Source organism: Symsagittifera roscoffensis, chromosome 2 (genome assembly GCF_963678635.1).
Source record: "Symsagittifera roscoffensis chromosome 2, txSymRosc1.1, whole genome shotgun sequence".
NCBI classification, from domain to species: Eukaryota; Metazoa; Xenacoelomorpha; order Acoela; family Convolutidae; genus Symsagittifera; species Symsagittifera roscoffensis.
In genome coordinates, this window is record NC_087063.1 from 9,258,117 (window position 1) to 9,278,549 (window position 20,433).

Consider the following 20,433-nt stretch of genomic DNA (forward strand, 5'->3'; position numbering starts at 1 on the left):
ATTCGGCCGGATTTTTGAAATAGTAAACGCAACTGTTAGTAAGCATTGTTTACAGCTAAAATAAACGATTCTTATATGTCGCAACTAAGCCGACAAAACATTAGCAGACAAATGATAGGCCGAAATTTTACTGATATTTACCATTTGAAAAACTGGTCCTGGTCAGATTCAAAAACTGGACCTTTACCATTACAGGCGTATTCGTTACCACCAGGCTAAGTGTGCAAGAGACACTGAAAAATTTGATTTCATTATGCAGCAAGTTCTTCAGGAGTCCAATGAGTCCAGTGGACAAAGTTATTTACGCATATTTCAGCAGCAAGTCGAGAATAGTTATCGCTCACTCAATTAGCAAATTGAATGCAGACGCAAAGTCTAGACCCGGGTTCTACTAATTCAACCTCAAATCTCAATTCATTGTCAAGTCACATAACGTTGTCAAGCTCACGGGCTTTCATTCAACTCTCAGCTCAGCATATCGAGTAGTCACTAAGAAAGAAGTCTTTTCTGTTAAACGGCCAAAAATTAGGAAAATGTTAATTGAGTTTCTGTTTTGAATGACAATCCACTTTTTGCTGGAATTATTTTCAACCAATCAGATTTGAGCTTAATGATTGTTTATTAAGATCAATTTTGAGTCGTATAGCAGAAAAAAAAAACAAAAATAGATAACCCCAGAAGAGATAACCCTTCAATTAATTGTTGGAACCAAAAAGTTCGAAAAACCTATCCCATGGTTTTTGCGATTGGATTTTTCTTAGTGGCTGTCTTGTTAATTATTTCAGACTTGGTTTTGTTACTCTGCTTGGAAAAAAAACTTTTTCTTCGTTTCTTTTTTCTCGCAACTTTGAATCAGAAAAAGGGAAACGAAGATAGAAGTTTTTCTCTTAACTTTGAGGCGGAAGTTTTTCTCTTAACTTTGAGGCGAGAATACTTGAAAAATATTGAATTGTCTCGTTAAACCAACTATGTTCCATCAAAATAAATGTCGCTGATATAATTCGAATTAACAGACGAATTCACATAAAAATTTAAGTAGCACCAAATAACGATTTGCTCGAAATTTATTGGGCTTTAAAAACAAATTTCACAGTCAACGTATTCAGCGCTGGTTTAAAATCACTAATACTCAAGTCAGTCATAAAATACAAATCCATTTTCATGGAATAGTAGTATGGATAAGTTCAATTCAATAACTTGTAATCAAAGAAACACAGTCAAAAGTGTTACTGAACTCAATTAACAGAAAACGGCTGAGTTTTCAAGGAAACAATTTTCATTATTTCAAAGCTTTCCTTTCCGATGAAGGCTTTTCAAATTTCAAAACTTCGAAGAATTGTTCAGTCATGTTGAATTTTCCTATTGTCGGAACGGAAAAGTTGAAAAACATGATCTAGCTTCAAAAGCCACAACAGCAAAGAAAAATAATGAAAGTAAGCGAGCAATGCTGAAAGTTTTCCTTAAAATTTTCCTAAAAATACGACATAAATACGAACATTAACTATGCTCAGAAACACTTAATGACATTCTTCAGCAACTTCTAACTTCAATTACTGATATGGCAACTAACTTGCAAACTAAAAACCCAAATTGAGGAAATATAGAGTAATGAACACAACGAAATTATCAAATATAGATTTGAGGGAACTTATTATTTGTATAATTCAACAATAAACTAAATTTTTATAGATAAAATTTATTTTGAATCGATCTTTTCAGGAGTCAGATCATCTTCTCAGCAGATTGGTTGCTAAGTTTCTTAATGTCTAAGCTATTCAGATTTTGCTTCCAGGAAACATGGTCTTAACTTCACGTGAAGTTTATATTATAGTACAGTCAATGTAACGTTATCTTCTTCTGTAACTTGTTCATTTTCATTCGCATTGTATTGATTATTCCCAGTGCTCACTACACTGTTTTCCAGTGAGGTTGCGGGAGATTCAATAGCCGCAGGGTTCGAAGCGACCAGCATCTCTCTAAGAAACGGTCCGATGTCTTCTTTGCGTTTGACGTCAATCTTCAAAATGCTTTGAGAGTGCTCGAAGTTGACAGATCTCAGGGAACACACTTGCATCATCAGTGAGCCGAGACGAGTTCGACTTCGTGTCATCATAGCCGACGCTGAAGGCGCTCGTCCCGCGATGCCCGACGATCCCGTACCCATAGCAACGCCTGTTGGACTTATCAACGCAGCCGTCAGCTTGGATAATTTTGGCGCTTGATTCTGATTGGCTGAATTCCCATTTGGGGAAACCAGGGCGCTTTCTAGGATCGTTGAAGCTCCACAAGTTACTCTGGGACTCGGGGTTTCGTTTTTGATCAGGGGCATGTTTTGTCCGATTGACTCGGAGAGTGCGCGACTATTTTCCATCTGCTGGTTTTCCAGGAATGCTTGGCAGTATTTAGTGGAGAGGTAAGCTTGAAGAGTATCGGCGTATACTTGCTGGATGTTTGAAATTGCTTCTTTATTTTGCACGCCTGGCCGATCTGAAATAGAGGTATTGTTTCACTTTTCTTTTATGACCCACGCTTGATAACTTAAAAACATAAATAAGTTCCAGCACAGAACCGACAAAAAGTCAGTATAACTCAATTAAATATTGGTACCATATTGGCAAACATTGGCATTGAATAAGCGCTGATTTAAATTATCCGGACAAAACGAACATTGGAAAATTTCAACGCTTTTCTCAAATTGTGTTAAGATTAGACAAAAAAAAGATATATAACAAAAGTTGCTTACAATTTCACTACAATTATTATGGTGCAGTGCAATTCATTTCTCGAAATTCGCAACTAAAATTTTACCCCAAAAAGGCTCATTTTGACTTTTTTGGTTAATCAAGAATTACGCTCAAACTATCACATTATTTATGAGAAACTTATATCAAAAGAAGCTTTTTACACAGCCCAAAAAAAGTTCTAGAAGAATGAAATCTCCACAAACTTGCGCAAAATGCTTGAAAATTGTTTTTTAGCAAAGATTTTGAGTTTTGTATATTAAAAAAGATGATCTTTTTTTAGCTATCAGGCAAAAATATACTCCTATACAGATTTTTGAAAATTTTACTTTGTAAAAAAACTTTGTTGGGCTGTTTAAGAGGCTTCTTTTGATATAAGTGTCTCATCAATTATGGTGACAGTTTCGGTCTTTTTGGAATAAAATTTTGGTTGCGAATTACGAAAAATGAACTGCACCATAATAATTCTTGTGAAACTCAAAGCAAACATTTGTTATCTTCTCTCTTTGTCTAACCTAAACCCAATTTGAGCAAAACGCGTTTGAAGTTTCAAACATTGTTCGATTTATCCGGATAATTTAAAACAGCACTGTTTATGTCAGAACTGAGTAGATACTGAGGGTATACAGTATACTGTACTTTAAAAGATATGTAAGATCAAAAAATAAGACTTTAAAAGAATGCATGTTTGATTAGGCAAATCGGTGTTGCGTAAATTTATGATCAAAACTGATAACTATTGATCGAACGTTTTGAATTCATTTTTAATTTACAAAATTTGCACCTTAGTGACTTCCTGAATGTGAGAAAATGCGGCACCAAAATTTTCGTCTTAAAATAGTTTATCTTTCAAATTAATTGTTATGAAAAAAGATTTAACTTTTTCATGATAAAAAACTTCGGCAAAAATTTGGCATTTGAGTCACAACAAAGTCGAGTTTACACGGAAGTCAGTGACACAAATAAGGAAACTAAAAAAAGGCACACATAAACTGTACCCATTTTGGAACCAACCATCAAGAAAATCACACATCGAGGCAAAGCGCCACTAAGTCCAAAAAACTTAGAACTATAAATTCTATTTGTGCAATCTAGGGTAGAGCAAGAAAATTATTTCCCTTGAAACAACCCAAAAGTAGGTCACTAAACCAATAAAAAAATTCCTGAAATCAATTGGGCCGAATAACGTTTTTAAGCGAAAAAAAAGACAATCAACGAAATCAAGGTTTGTAAAATTACGAATTGCAGGAGTAAACCAAAACACTAAAAGCAACTACAATAAAAATTGCGTACAGCAAAAGAAAAACAACTCGCATATGTGGCAAATAAGCCGACAAATCATAGGCGAAATTTTTTTTAAACGGAATACTTCCCGTTTGAAAAAAATGCCAAAGTCAGATTCGAAACCAAGACTAAGTGCACCGGAGACACTAAGAAATGAACCATGAAACCAAGTAATTCTGATAAAAAAGAAATTGACCCGAAAAAATTCTACATTTCGATTTGATAACGCATGCTAGTCACAAGCGTAAAAATGTTTAAAACATTTTCCCTTTCTTTTTTTTGAAATCCGTTGTACCACGTGAAACTATTTCTTACCAGGAGAGAATAGGACGACTCCGATGAGTAATAGAAGTTCCGTGAGGTCGCAGTTGAGGGATTTGAACTTGGATATGAAGAGGAAAAAGGGACAGACGAAGGGGCGCAAGTAGGGGATGCGCATCAACATCTCGGGGGTGAGGGTGAAGGAGCCCGCTTTGATCTTGTCCATAGAAGAGTCCATGAAGATACTACTCCGCAGCAGCAAGATCTCGAACGCACCCGACTTCAGCAAACTCATCTGCAGCAAAAAAGCAAATTTACTAGTTGAGATTAACATCAGTTTTCGAAAGCAGTGGCGTGCGCTGGAATTTTAGGGTCGTCTACCATAAATTACTGTTGCACGATAGTATCAAAGGTAACCCGTAAATCACTTTTCAAAATTAATTTTAGAATAATATTAAAACAAATTACAGCATCAAAGCTGATTAAAGGTTCCAAATGGTTTTAAAAAATTCAAACATAGTCAAAAGACAGTTGAAAAAAGTCAAGGAACTCAAGGAAATAAAAAAAACGATCGATTTTTTGGACATTTCTCAACTTTCGAAGAAAAAATTTGTTTTATTACCCTAGTATTAAGTTTTTACCCACACAAGGCGAAGACCAACATTTTAACTGAGAGGTGACATACTCACACAGAGGCAGAGACGAGCTTGGCATCAATTAAGATACAACGCAAGCGCACCATTGTTCAAGCTAGCGAATAGAAAATGAGCCGAAAATAGCAGTCAAAAAGAGATACTTGAAAAAATTCTCTTTTGAAAAATGTAGCTAACTGAGTTGAAAAAGAGTCAATGAATGCAAGGAGACGGAACAAAACCTACTTGATTTTGAAAAAAGCTTTCGAATTTCGAAAAACAAAATTCGAAAATTTAAGACTGACACTTTTTTTTGATAAAAATAACCCAATATGAAAAAAGCAGGATCAACGGTTCAATTTTAATTCCGCTCGGAATTCTAAAAATTAAAGTCCTTGACTCTTAAATAATTTAAAAAAGGAACAAAAATAAAATTAAATTCAGAAAAAAATACCCATGCTTTAGAAGTAGATCCCGTTTTTCGTGACCTTTACAATTTTGCTGTTCGATAGCGGAGTTTGCTTCCTTCTAAGAAAAAACCAAACCGCGAAAAATCAAAATTGATCGTGGATTTGGGGGGGGGGGGGGGTGGGTTGGCAGACGCTCTCTCAGTGATTCGACCCCTTGCCGACCCAAAGGGTCCCCCCTTTGTACTATTTTGTTCGAGATATCCATTTTTGGCTGACTGACCTTAAAATTTTTCTAAAGGCGCCAATCTATACTATTTTTGAATTTTGAGTGGGCAGCGCGCGCCGAAAAAACGCAATTTTTTGGTCAAAAATTTCCAAAAAGTGCCTAAAAACGCCTTTTTCGGCCTGTTTATTCAAAAATTTTCTTGCGGCTCAGAAATTTCGGCCAAAACAGGGTCTTTGTAGTGCTTTGGGAGAGCTCAGAAAATCAATTTGGTCGACCTAAAAAAAAGGTCGACAAAAGTTTTGAAGTTTCTTTGAAAATCCACCCCCCTCCCTCTCAAGAAACTCCTAGATCCGCCCCTGACTTTATATAAAAGTTTTACCACGTTCCTTGACTCTTAAATAATTTTAAAAAGGAACAAAAATAAAATTAAATTCAGAAAAAATACCCATGCTTTGGAAACTAAGCCGACAAAAAAATAAGCAGATTAACGCGGAAAACATTTTTCATTTCAAACAAACTAAAAGAAACAAGGACCGACCTAGGACTTCAGGCTTTCCAGGCTTTCAGATCAGCACTCAAAATTCACGTCTTTTTAAAAAGTTCAACGGATGGAAAGAAACACAATCATAATTTGTTTGTAAAATCAGCTGGAGTTAAAACGAAGAACTTATTTTATCTAACCTGATTCACTCTACCTTCCTAATCTATAATTAACATAATATTAATAAACTGCTTATAGGCAGCTACATTTAAGGCAGTTACTTTACAATCTACACCGACAAATATGCTGCATGGGAGATAATTCCTTCGGTTTACTTCTTCAGTGCATTATTTTTAGAAAATTCTGATTTCAATCAAACAAATCATATTGTATTTGAATGAATGCTTGCTTTATTTATTTGCTCAATACAGAAAGAACCCAAGAAAAAAGAAAACTAGGTTATAATCAATTACCTTGTCTGACAAGGACAGCAGTTGGAACCCTGGCATCCGCTGGCAGAACGCGACACACCTCTCCAGTCTATTAGACGTAATGGCCGCCAGATACTTGCACATCTTCGACAACTCCGCCTCCGGAACCAGACCAGGGTCGCCTCCCAGTCCCATCTTTCTCGCGGGCGGTGCCGACACACCTTGATTCTGCTGATGACTACTGTGGTGTGGTTGCATGTTATCTGGCGTCTGTTGCGTTTGCGGGCGTGTTGGCGGCGCTGGCATCAGGAGATTATGATGGTTTGATGCAGATATGTTTTGTTGGTGGTTGGGGTTGTTTGGATAGTTGTCGTCTGGCGAGAGGGGCAGGGGTTGCTGAGGGGGGTTTATGATGGTCAAAGGTTGTTCTATGTTCGGAGAAGTGCACATGCTGTTCTGTTGCTGGTGTCCAAACATCGAGAAATTCTGATGATTTGAGTCTGGATTCATTCCGGGGTTTGCCATTGAATCATGGGCGCCAACAAATGGGGAAGGAGAATCCATGGTTTTCGGCCGAGCCTGAAAGAACAAAAGAATTTATTTCTCAGATAAAACGTACTGTAGAATAAAACATCATCAAATTATGAAACTTAGAGATGGCATATAACGGGATACTTAGATCCCCATATTGGTCCCTTTATACGTTGTATGAGTAAAAATCAAAATTGAAAAAAAAAAACGTTATCAACTCATTAAAACTCATTACAAGCTAAGAAAGCTCCAATCATCAGCATAACTTTTATCTAATCAACATTTCACGGCTTCAAAACTACTTTTGATATCTGAATCAAGTTTCGTCTGCTAACACACCCTTGATTCCTGCTCAATTTCTCTACTGGTAGACACATAAAATCAGTATCAATAAAATATTTTATTCTGGCATTTGACTTATTTTCAAACATTCAACGAATGTCATTTAAGTTCAGTTTCACGACAATGTGGTTATCAAGTTCGTAGTTTTATCGAATATAATCACGGAATTACGTTCTGAAATTTAATTTGAAGTTGCCAAATCAAACTGAAATATTAATTTTTGACTAACTTTAACCACACTTGTACAATCTAACATTTGCTCACGATTTGATTAAATACCACCGAAGGTTTTCTTTACTTTGGCCATGAATTATTTCGGTCAGCAACATATTGAGCTCTGGAAAGAATAAGAGTACCAGGTTTCTGTGCAAATAGCGCAGACTACAGAAAACTCCGAATATAATATTCACAAAATAATATTATCTTCGATTTGTCGTAAAATTTAATATTTTTGAAATTTTTTGGATACTGAAAAAACTCAGCCAACTAGCAGTTGGAAAAGAGTAATGAACGCAAGGAAACTGAAAGAAAAAACTGACTTTTTTTAAGAGCCTTCAACTTTTGAAGTTCGAAGAAAAAATAGATGGCCTTAAAGCTTTTTGAATTTGTAGAACAATTTATATCGGACACTTTTTTGTTAAGATTAACCGGATTTGAGAAAACTGGATCAATAGGCAAAACTTTTATTTCGCTGGGAAATCTGATAATTAATTTCCATTTTCGAAATTTGAAGACGATCACGTTTTTGCTGTTCGATAGTGGAGTTTGCCTTCCTTTTAACAATGAAAATGCACTGACCTTAAAAAGAAACAGCTAGTCAAACCACGAAAAATCAAAATTGAGCTTAAACAAATTTTCCTGAAAAAAAAATCAAAGACCTATATAAGAGTCTTCACTACGTTCATTACTCTTAAAAACCCCGGGAATAAATAAAGAGCTAAAATAAGCTTAAACGAATTATCAAGTAGAATTTGGAGTGACTTCGTTATCGTCATCAACTCGATGAAGTCATTAACTTTCAAGTGGCAATTTGAAAAATGAATCTGAAAAGCAAACAAGGCAGAAAATTTTTCTAGATACTGCGAGAACAACTTCTAAATACCTTCTTAATATCAAAATCACGCGTGAAAAAATTTACAACCAAGATAGATAAGAAATTTTGAACAGAACGGGCAGTTGAAATGAAGACATACTTATGGTCTGAGAAAGTTCAGATTTGGAGGTAATTACCTAAGTTATTCTGTGAGCAAAGTTATTTTACGAGAAAAAGTCCCCGATAGCAACAACTTAGCTTAACATAAGGGTAATCATCTAAGCAACCAAGAGGTGTGGCGGTTATGCATAGCAAAAAGCAGAGACGTCGTAAGCCAATCGCGAACAGACTCGAAAGCAGACTTGAGAACAGAAAATTTTTCGTACGTGTGTTTTCTTACTTCGATTCTGATTCGCTTACGACGTGCCAACTTAATGACATGTCTACGTTTTGATCGCACACCAGTCGTGGCAATACTCACTAAGTAATCAAGGCCTTTACAGGTATCAAACCTAATTGTCATGCTACGCATTTTAGCAAACAATAACCAGGGAACATTTATGTAAAGCAGTTTTCTTGAGGGACCAAACAAGTAGAAGTAGACTACGAGTCACATTCCACTAGTACTCGGTATTCTATTATTGTTCCAATTTTCAAAGAAAACGGAATATTTATGCTTGGGCCGGTCTTTTTTTAATCAGTCAATTTTCGATTTTTAACCAAACGTTTTCGACAAAATTTTTTTATATCATCTGAAAGATATTGTTGCCCTGAACTTAAATTTAAATAAATGAAAATAATTTTAAATTTAGGCTCAGGACAACAATATCTTTCAGATGATATAAAAACAGTTTTGTCGAAAACGCTTGTTTAAAATCGAAAATTGACTAAATGAAAAAAGACCGACCCAAGCATAAATATTCCGCATAAATTTGTGATAAGTAAGGCGCGATATATTGCGTTCTTATAACAAGCGTAAGTGGCTGGTTTCTGCGTTCCAAATTGGCCAGCGTTCCAAATTGATTGTACTCAAGATCCAGTCTTTCTTTCGATTATTTCGTCAATTATTCAACCGAAAAACTTTTTACTTGACCTTTAAGGGCTCTTTTACAGTCCCCCCTTTGAAAGGGGGGGTTGATTGTACTTAAGATCCAGTCTTTCATTCGATTATTTCCTCAATTATTCAACCAAAAAACTTTTTAAATGACCTTTAAGGGCTCTTTTCCAGTCCCCCCTTTGATTTTTTCTGAACTTCAATGAACAAAAGTTAACTTAAAATGATTTATGATGATAAAAACTGCGATGCAACCTGTCAGAGTGACCAGGTGAACAAATTTGCCCCACATTTCTTTCATGCAAAACGCCCTGTTAACAATTTTTGAATACTTTTATTTTGTAATTTTACGAGGGGGTATGAAACTAGAAAAGAGCCCCTTTAAGTGCAGTCGGAGCATTGAGGGCTCCGTCCTAATATTCAAGCAGTCTTATTTCCTCTAAAATATTGTTGACATTTTAAGGATAATGTTGTGACATTTGAGTTCGAATACCTTAAATTGATTTGCTTGAATGTTTTCTGATATCATTTTAAACGGGGAAAAATAATGTTGATAATCTTACAAAAACGGACAAAAAAAAATCCTAACAAATTTCTAATTTAAAACATAGCCAACAGACAGTTGGAAATGAGTCAAAGAACGCAAGGAAACAGAAAAAGATACCAACTAAATTTTCGACGAAAAAAAACTTCAACTTTAAAACAAAAAATAGATGACCTTAGCGCCTTTTGAATTTCAAGAACAATTTATGATTGGCACTTTTTTGATGAAAATTTACCCAATTTGAGGAATCTGGATTATAAAGTTAAATTTTTATTTCACTGGACAATTATATAGAATTCTGAAAATTAAATTCCGCTTTCGAAACTAGAAGCCTATCGGGTTTTCTTGACTTTTGCTGAAAATTTAAGACTTTTCCTGAAAAAAAATCATCTCGACCTATATAAGAGTCTGAGCAACGTTCATCGACTCTAAAAAAAGAAATCATTATTTTTTAAATGAAATTAGCAACAGCTCATGAGAAATGAAATGCAGGCAAAAATATCAAAATCTTGTCAGCTACCTTCGCTGTTACCTTGCAAAGAATTTCCACCCTAAAAAGTACAACAGTTAATCCCTAGAATGGACCAACTCAACATTTGAAAAATTTGTAAGCACCAAATACCCCAGCATCAAACAATACGCCTCTGTGAGCATTTGAACTTTAACTCCGAGGAGGGCGTCATATTTGCTATCAATTTTTACTTAATATTCAATATATTGGAGCGAAAAATGGATGGAAAACGATTTTCAATATATTTTCAATAAATCATTAATTGCTTCAATAAATCATTTATTCTGTTATCTAACCATAAAATGAGAACACCAATTGAACACTATCTACCCCGAACAGTAACTTTCATTGAAGTCCTCCATAAAATAATATTTCAGGAGTTGATTTATAATAATGAACCTTTCTCCGCCTAAATAAATTAGAAAATTGCACCCATCGATCATTATCTCTCTATTTTTCTGCTTTCATTAAGCGAATAAATTATGCTGATAATGTTTTCTCTTATCAGCAAAATTGTGAGCATGTTTTTCCCATTTTTCATCTAAATGCAAAACCCATTTAGGGTGCAATTGTTACCTTTACCACTGACATTTAAATAATGAATAAATTCTCCATCCTGCCCTATAATCAATATAACGGCGCGAAAGTCTACCCAAATAAAACAAATGTACTTCAACGTCGTTTATTTTGAACCATTTTCGACTCGTGGACTGAGACAACGCAGCTACATAGTACATTTAAATGAAAATCAGTACATTTTCGCTTTCTTCCTGTTTCATTAATTCTGACTTCGTTCAAGATAATAGTAGCTGCTGTTCAATTATAGGGGAACAAAATTTTTTAAAAGACAAAACTAACAAAATGAAAAAAAGAAAGACGTCAAAATGACGATGATTTTTAACACACTCCTTTCACAGCATGAAAATATGAAATTCAATAAACTGTTTATACTACAAACGTTGGCTCAAATGATTAGAGAACCATTGAACTACAATGCCGACTAACGTGTTTGAACAAACAAGAACGAGCGAAAATACCTCTAACGAAAACGCAGAGATCGTTAAAAAAATAAATTTAGTGGTTTATCAAAAAACAGGCATGTTACTAGTACCACGTCACCAAAATTGTCTTATAATTGCACATTTAATTTTGACAAAATCCGACTTCCATTTTGAAAGCATTGAACGTATTGTACTTGAATACCCGAGGCACGAGAACTAGCTAGTAGCTATGTTAGATCACAAATTTACATAACCTCAAAAGAATTTATACGTTGCCTTTAACGACCAGCCATAAAATAATCTGCAGCTAGAAACAATTCCAAATACCACACCAACCATGATAATATGTAACAAAAGCCAAGCCGATATGCACACTTGCCGAAATTCAGTTATTTGCGTTGAAACCGCTGTCATCATAAAACAACCAATCCAGGACGAGAAAGTACCAGCATAAGAACTGTGTAGGTCTTCGTGGAGAAATGCTGTCGCTTCAAACTAGCAACTTTACGGATTTTTTGTTAATCTTTTGGACTCGTAGGTGTTGACTCACTTTCATATGACGAGCACGGATCCTTGAAGGCCTCCAAATCCAAGCCTTCGGCCTGATAGACCCAGAACATAAGCACTTCCTCGTTGTTCCGTAAACGAACTTTTGAATAATTATATTTCGTTCTACGCTCATTGCATAACACTTTTATTTTCTCGGCTAACTTATACTTAGGCTGTTTTTTATAACGACCGATGTTAATATTTATTTAACGAATAAACCATTTGGGAGGCAATCTATTCACAGCTACAAATGAGGCTTCGAATTACCACATATTTTTGCTTCAAATGAGCCAAAGTGAATGTTATTCCATTGAAATGCAACGTTTACAAACAACTTACAGAATATAGCTGAGACACTGTCAGAAAAGCCACTTCGGTTTGTCAGCACCATTTTAACCTCTGTGTTGGCCTAACAGAGGACAAAATTACAGTTGAAGGCTAACGAGAAACTCAAGTTGCCATTTTCCACAGAGGTCGAACCAATTCCGACTCATGATTGACCAAACAGGGCCTGAACCAGCGCAGTTGACCGTAAAAATTGTTGTCTTAGAACTCGATTTTACTAGATATGAACCCAATATAAACAACACTTAAGCGGCCACAAATAGTATAACTTGCATCTTTGAATGCAAAAGAGAACCTTAGAACGACCTTTACATTAGTTATGTAGTAATGGAAACACTAATATACACCTATTACTAACCAAATTCTAACGTCCTTAGGGTTTTTCGAAAATCGTAACCCCTAAACTGAGAGACGAGATGTTAATTTGATTTCCGCGCGGAAACTTCGCTGGACGAAAATAGCTTGAGTTATTTAGTAAATGCACTTACGAAAATGACATTTCAGCTTAAGCTAATGGTCGGTTAAAACAACCAAATTGAAACCATTTTTTCAAAATATTTTCTTCTTGATTGCCTCTAATAATTGATTGAAAATCGCTTAAATTATCTTCTAAAGGGAAAAAAGCAAAACTGCTAACAAAAGATTCACTCCAAGTTTCCGCGATCAACTAGACTAAATCAAATTAAAGCTATTTACAGAAAAGAAGCCTTTGAAGTAGCAAAGTAAAATAGTAGGAATATAAGTTGGACTGATTAAAAAAAGTGGAAATGTTGCAGAAAAAACTGAACTGAATGTTGACATCTATTTCGGGCTCATTGAAGAAATGAAACACGAGAAGCATTTAGTTCTCAAACAAATCTTGTTTATTTCTGGTTCAATTGATAATGTGACGATGCAGCAAATATGTAGCTTGCCGATTGTTCTAAAGGCATATTTGAAAATTGAATTAAATTGCGTGTCTTTGAACTAATACTCAGTGCTTTTCCTTGCTACTGAGATGCTTTTTAGCTGATAGAAAATTATTTGCATAAACAACCGTCATTGAAAAAACCCAGTTACTGTTCAGTTCAGATCTCTTCACGAACTGGGAAAGAATACTGGCGTAGGAAGCTATTTTATCCAAGGCAGGCACATTGACTTTTTCAACGAAAGCCTGTAGGTCATTCAAGTGTTATATGATTTTAAATCACTTTCAGTCACGACTTGAATCCCAAAAAAATTCAGTATGTTCTTAATTTTTATGCCGACTTGATGGTACTGAGCTTGGCGACTCTAAATTCGAGGACAATTAGCTCTAATTCAATTTTTGCGCAACTTTAGGTATGATTACAACTCATTCTTGCAGTTCTTACCTATTTCAAATGACCATAACTTTGAAAAAAAAACAGGAAATTATGAAAAACCGAAAGCTTTTAAAGAATCTTAACAATTTTTAAAGAATCTTTACTTCGTATCTTTTTTATCAGAGCAAGGATAGTCGGTTGCTGTGCACGTAGCACAGAATGCTCCGATCCTTATCATTTTTATCGGGAAGTCAAAACTTCTTACTCCCAAATTAGGAACTTAAAAAAAATTGAACATGACAAAAATCATCAAGAAATTAAGGTTACTTTACGCATAGATACTAATTGCTGGAGGTTTCCAGTAACGAGTTAGACTTTCATTTTCCTCCCAGTAGCTTTTTTTGTTTTTTCCCTCAAAAAAGAAATTAATTTTGTTGTTGCAATTGCCTCGTCGAGGGGCAGCGCAAAAACTTTCGTTATTTCGGTCAGCTTTCGTAATAAATCGTCTTCATTATCGTTTGTAATGGTTAGTGCGTTAGAGCTCAATACTTCTTCAGAGAAGGTTAATTTCTTAGGGTTATTGAGTACTTCCAGGGAAAGGTCTTAGTTTTCGTCGTCTCTTCCAAGTCTCCAATGCGGCCCACGCCGGAGTGCCTTTGGCTAGAAGGGCGGCCCCCGATTCCAGTAACTGAGACGTATAGTGATTCTGGTAGCGGCGCCTGTTTCGGTGAATCAGCAAGCCGTCAACGGGGAAAGGATAGCAAAGCTATTGTTTTGGTGTCTAATTTCGTCTCTACCGTATTTGCAGAACACCAGACAGAGGAACGGTTTTGGTTTCATAGCCGAAGCTATGAGCCAGTGTTGAGTCAACACTGGTCATCAGGAGCGAGCTTGACTGATGTGCTTTAAGTCTGATCTAACCCCAACCTCAGGAAAGCAGAAGCCTCGACAGGTTTGGACCAGAGTGAAAGAGTAGTGAGTGTAGTAGGGTTTTGTGGACATTCAAAGAGTGGTTGGTATCGTGCGGGGGTTGAAGTACTTTGGACATTCGTCAGTGACACTTGGGTCAAGTATGTTAAGGTCGGGAAAAAAAGGAGCGTAGCTGAGCTTATCCGGAGCGTAGCTGAGCTAGACTAAACCGGGCCTGGCGATTCAACTGCGGAGATGAGTGGGGGAGTTCGGTGAGTATTTTAGAAATGGGGAGAGTTTCGATGTAAATGGAAACCACTCGTGGGTCGAGTAGTTTGTGTAAAAGGAGTTTGGCTCCCTTGTCGATGTACTCGTTAGGGTCGATCAAGTCAAGAGACCCACATTGTGGCTTTTGAAACAGGATTTTATTTGAATGGGGGGTTGGTAGTATCGAATATTGTTCTTCCGGGGTGTTTGCATAGATGACAACTACTTCCATATTTTTGGGAAGAGGTAGGTTCATGTGGTGTTTTACGGGAGGGATAAGGATTCAGTATGTAGGTGTTCGATTTTTGTCAGTTTGGGAAATATAGGCAATTCGTCATTGATTGCGCAAGGGTAAGATTACGATGGAATTAAGTCAACCGATACAATCGAATTGTGCGTGGGAGTGGGAGTACAATTAAATATACCTAGGCAATCAATTTCTTTTTCTCAATATTCACAAAAAAAAAATAAAAACAAAAGCACCCGCTTAAAGTAAAGTTCGGTAAAAGCTCGAAGTACCAATGCGCTAAGATAAAAAATAGCACAACAAAAACGCGTGAACGTCCAAAGGGGATTCTAAAATTTAAATCCATATTTGAAAACAGAAGTCAAGTGTCTCAGTTGCGCGTTATTTCCACATAAGTTCTTGGAAAGCACAATTTGTGCTCCCCAGAAAAAAACAGGCGTGAACAAACTTCCTAGAAACCAACCACAACAGCTAATTAGGCGAAGACTGACTTCGTTCAATCAAATTTTAAATAACGGCTTAAACAAGCCATTCACATTATTTAAGCGCCTGAAAATCTCTGGGGATTTATCTGAGCCCTGGTTAACTGAAGATCACCTGTTTATTATTGAGCATCCATATTTTACACTGTTGTTGAAAACATGGACGCGGAAGCTCAAAACGGAATTAATTTTTCATTTAAAATTAAGTTACAGGCAAACTCAAAACTAAATAAAAAACTAATTTAGAAGAAATAAAACCAATTTGCCATAATTCCTTAATGAAAAACTCATTTATGTTATTCAGTTCAAAACTAACAAAATATGAAACTGATAAAAAACACCGGATGATCATTCTAGTCCAAGCAAAAAAAAATCCACAAGCTCACTACTCAATTTCCCACTTTTTTCCTAAAAAAACTCACTGGCACATTGCTGATAACGTCTTCAACAGTGGCTCTCTTGCTGTACAGATTATGATACTCTATGCTCAGTTCCTCCATCAAAGCCAGCTGTTCTTGGTTGGGGGGCATATAACTGCCCAATTGGCAACCCCCCTGAGTCTGCTGCATGTTGAACCCCCCATCGCTCACAGACACACTGTTGGACCTGGAGCGATGCTGAGACGGACTCAGCATTGGCGAATACCTGCATCAGAAGATCAATCATAAGATCAATTTGATTTGGGTCAGTGGCAAAGGCATTCATTTTTTTGACCGGGCGGTTTTTTGAAAAGATTTGTCATCTCTTTTATTTGGGCCAGTCATTCCGCCGCAGTGTCAGCCATAAAAAAATCTTTTACGGCGGAGGCGATTTTTGGAAAATTAGCATTTTTGAGTAAATCGCCCATCATAAAAAAATCATAGTGTTGTGTAGTGATAAATTTTTAGGACTAGCCTGGGAGGCGCTATAATGAGAAAAGATTTTCGAAAAAAAAAACATTAATAATGAGAATATGGCTTAGAGGTTCTGACTAACTTGTTGTCTGCTGAAATGGAGGGTGATGTTAGAAGTGTGTTTGGGGCATAGTTGACATTGTTCGCTTCTTGCTGTGCAGCTTGGTGCTTGTCTGTGTTTTTCATCTTGCGCACCACTTTCTGCTCCTCTGTCATTATACCTGTCATCATACCAACCAATTAAAATCACACACTTGATATAAATAGTGGAGGCGAATTAGCTTAGGTTTCAGTCTCTCAATCAGAAGATCAGTGGTTCGAGACCCACCATGAACCGTGCTCGTTGCCTGTGGGTGGAGCAACAATTACCAGCCCAGAAAAATAACCAGAAAAATTGCATGCATTCTTAAGAAGGGGTACAAAAACGGTTCTCCTTAACGAGCTGAACAACTTAACGAGCTGAACAACTTAACTTGTATGTTGGCTTTCTTTCTCTACATGGATAAATGGACTCAATATCTTACAAGTAAAAATAAAAAGTTTGCGATCTTAAAAAGAAATTTCTAAACAATTAAACGTTGATGAAAATAATACAATGAAAGTCGCAATCAAACCAAATCATACTTTGACCACAGAACCGTTGATCTACCGGTCCTAAAATTGTGTGACAGAAATCCTACTTATGCTAACAATTAATCATATTCCCTTCAAGCGAATAATGACCAAAACTGTCAGCCAGTAAATTGACATAATTAGAAACTAGCAAAAACTAGCTAGAGTCAAAAACAAAAATGGTCAAAGAGCTCATTGTTGAAGGGGAGTGTTAAACATTCCTGGGAGATAACCGTTATTTTGTTAAACTACAGGCTGTGCGGTTGGTTCGAGGTATCTGAGTCGGGATTACTTGAGGTAATGAGATCAGGCGAAGTTAAAGAAATACAAACGGACTCTGAAGCTCTCAAGTCGGTTTAACCGTCCCAAGTTTAAACAAATCACAACACGATTAGTCCACTCAGTATATTACTAAGCCTTTTAATTGCCATTTTAGATTTCCACCATCTAATTAAGCATCAAATTAAATCAATTTATAGCAAAAACACAACTACATTTTCGCTTCAGATATCGCGCCCGCACTGGCTGTGTTAACAACACCGAATATCCTAAGATTATCCCAGGTAAGATATATAAATTGACCTTTTGGCGAAAAAGGTTGCTGGCAATCATACTGTTGCTCTTTCAAAATTCAAATAAGCACTACTATTTGCCAGGTGAGCTCTTGCAAGTGAGTCATACATAGCTTAATTAAGCATAAGTAATGTGTTTCTCTGTTTGCTCTCTGGCTGCCTAACTCGTAAAAATGCAACTTACATTCTGTGAGCATTCCGACTTTGAAGCACTTGTTGAGCCTGCAGGACTGACAGTGTCTTCGGGTGACCTTGGTGATCTTGCAGTTGCTGCTGAAGGAACACTTGAGCTCATCTAGCTTCTGTGAATTGCGGCGGAAGAAGCCCTTGCAGCCCTCGCACGTTAAAGCGTTAAAGTGGTACCCTGAAACGGCCACTCAGACCATTGACTAAGTACAAAACACAAGTAGATATTAAAACCCTTAAGACTCTCAATCAAACAGAAAATAAAACTGAACATAATAAGTAGTACAGTATGTGAATGGAACCCTTCAAGAGCCAAGATAAACAGAGAAAATTTACAGACAAAACTCAAAAGAACTATTCATCCTTTAATGTCCATCAAAAAGAGCAATTCACCTTTTACAGTTTTATTGATATACAGTCAATAAAAAGCGGCAGAATCTCGGATCGCATAGTGTCAAAGGATATTTCACAATGCTTTATCAACCGCTCTTAAATCATTATAGCCTTTTAGGCAAAATATTTCAACAGTTGTAGCAAAATTTTTAACAAGTTTGTACTGAAATTCCTGCGAGAACTATTTCTAAAAGGAAAACTAGCAAACCTGTAGCTTTGTCGCCGCAGACTAAACACGACTTATCATGCGCCTGCATCTGACCCAGATTTTTCTGGTCGCCTTTGAAGTGAGAATGGCCGACATCATGCTGAACCTCGTTTTTAAACTCATGCACAGTTGATAAGGAGGACTGAAATGATGCCTGGAGACTGTTGGATTGAACCGATGGCATCGGGGAGCTGCCGTTCGAACCTGGATCTGTACTTTCGCCATACGACCTCTCCCGCTCTTTGTCGCCGTAGAAAAATGAACTAGGGGACGAGTCGGATGCTCCCGAAGACATCGACCCTATTCCTGACGTCGACCCCGAGGATCCCTTGCTGTATCTGCGATTCGAATCATTTTTGCACGATAAGCTTTCTGGACTTGTCGAACAGTCCGAGTTGTTCATGGATCTCAAGCTTGCGGCAGAGTTACCACGACTGAAAATCTTCTGTCCATTGTCTTGATCACCTGGAGAGGACGATCCGGTGGAATCAATTCCATCGTCGTTGTTGTAGGAGTTCCTATGCTGATGGGACATTTTGAGCAGCTTCGGGGGTGGGGAACCTTTTCCAGGATCGCACATGTTCGAGTCATTGCTGTTTTTTGAACGGTTGTTGTAACTATAGGAACCACTTTTGGTGGGTTTGTGCCTCATACCTTTCGGACTGAGGTGTTTACTAGTAGTCGAGTGTCGGTGGTGCCTTGAGTGAGGCTTCCGGTGAGTAGAGTGATTCGAACTCATGTTTGCCGATATCTCATCGTTCACCGATTCCGAAAAGTTGTTTAAATTCGACATTTTCAAGTGCTTGTGTGAGTTCATTATTTCTTGGTTGTTTCCACGAATCATAAAACTTTTTTTGGTTGTCTTCTGGCAAGATAGCTGCTGTGTAATTAGCAATTTAATCAGTACAATTAGATTATTCGAAGACCCAGATTATAGTTCTCCGTCATAGCAATAAATCTCTAAAAAAAACGGAAAATGTCACGCTTCTTTTTTATATCTATTAAAACTGTAGCGTTAAACTGAGAAATGGACTCAATTCTATTGGATAAATTCAGTTCAACAGTTAGGAAAGGACTGTTGAGTTACTACAAGAGCGTTGTGTGAACTATAAGAGTGTCTGCCGGTGGAAATATACGCGGCGAACCAAATAATAACGAGCCACTAAACGAAAGAAAAAAGCAGACAGTTTACTTGCTCCACTATAAGTGAGCACAATATACCATCAAAAACTGTATGGAAAATAAACGCGGTTGAAACAGGAAACAAATTTAAAATTTACCATATGTTAATGTGCCGTAACCGAATTTCGTTCCTCTTTTCTCGTTTTATTTAGTTTGTCAAATCGAAAAGAGGTTAGGAGAACTGAAACGACAACTACACTACAGTATAATGATACATTTTGGAGCCTTCAATGAACCTGGTGTTAGTTTCGGTACTGAACTCAAATATGCATAGAAATACAGCAGATCTACAGTAGCTACTATTTAGTTTCAGATAGCTAGCTCTCTCTAATTCATTCATGGATTATTCCACACATTTTACAAGCCATACAGTGACGAAGGTAATTTGAACGAATTATGCGATTCAGTGCTTCTAAATCTTGAAACACTCCGTCACAACAAAATGAAAATGACGCAAATTCAACGCTTCAGAAGTCCATCGAACGCGCCTCTTTCAGCGCTAAATCTTTTATATCACCTTATCATGCAACAAAATTTTTCGTCATAAAAATTTTTATCAAACCGCAACTCAGATCTCTTTAACAAACATATAAAACAAGAAAGTCAGCAAAAAATCGAAGATGTCAAAAAATACTATATCTATCAAAAGGAATAAGGCTAACTCTGAAACAAAAACATGTCAAGATAATATAATGTGGAATAAGCATCGGAAAAAAATTTACCAAGCGGTATCAAAGTTGAAAATACAAACCTTTTAAGCCGAAAAAGAATCAATAAAACTTGATAAGAATTTAAAAAATAACTCTCTCTCTCTCTCTCTCTC

At 36.6% G+C, this 20,433-nt stretch overlaps 1 protein-coding gene across 1 annotated transcript; it reads right to left on the reverse strand.

The window, feature by feature from the left end:
• Positions 1-1,414: 1,414 nt before the first annotated feature.
• LOC134839638 (nuclear receptor subfamily 1 group D member 1-like) lies at positions 1,415-19,918 on the reverse strand. The gene is made up of 7 exons (XM_063855255.1): positions 18,429-19,918; positions 17,826-18,005; positions 16,540-16,678; positions 15,987-16,209; positions 6,509-7,045; positions 4,341-4,581; positions 1,415-2,487 (listed from the first exon to the last, which is right to left on the reverse strand). The coding sequence occupies exons 1-7, from the start codon at positions 19,270-19,272 to the stop codon at positions 1,826-1,828; spliced, it is 2,826 nt and encodes a 941-aa protein (XP_063711325.1). The 5' UTR covers positions 19,273-19,918; the 3' UTR covers positions 1,415-1,825.
• Between the last annotated feature and the right edge of the window lie 515 nt (positions 19,919-20,433).

Bases quoted from the DNA above. Each gene is read 5' to 3' on its own strand.
- LOC134839638 (XM_063855255.1), bottom strand. From the start codon at position 19,272: ATGATTCGTGGAAACAACCAAGAAATAATGAACTCACACAAGCACTTG. The intron at 16,210-16,539 runs GTTAGTCAGAAC...CTTCTGATGCAG, and splicing joins TCCATTTCAGCAGACAACAA to GTATTCGCCAATGCTGAGTC. The intron at 7,046-15,986 runs GTGAGTTTTTTT...TTGTTCTTTCAG, and splicing joins ACGTTATCAGCAATGTGCCA to GCTCGGCCGAAAACCATGGA.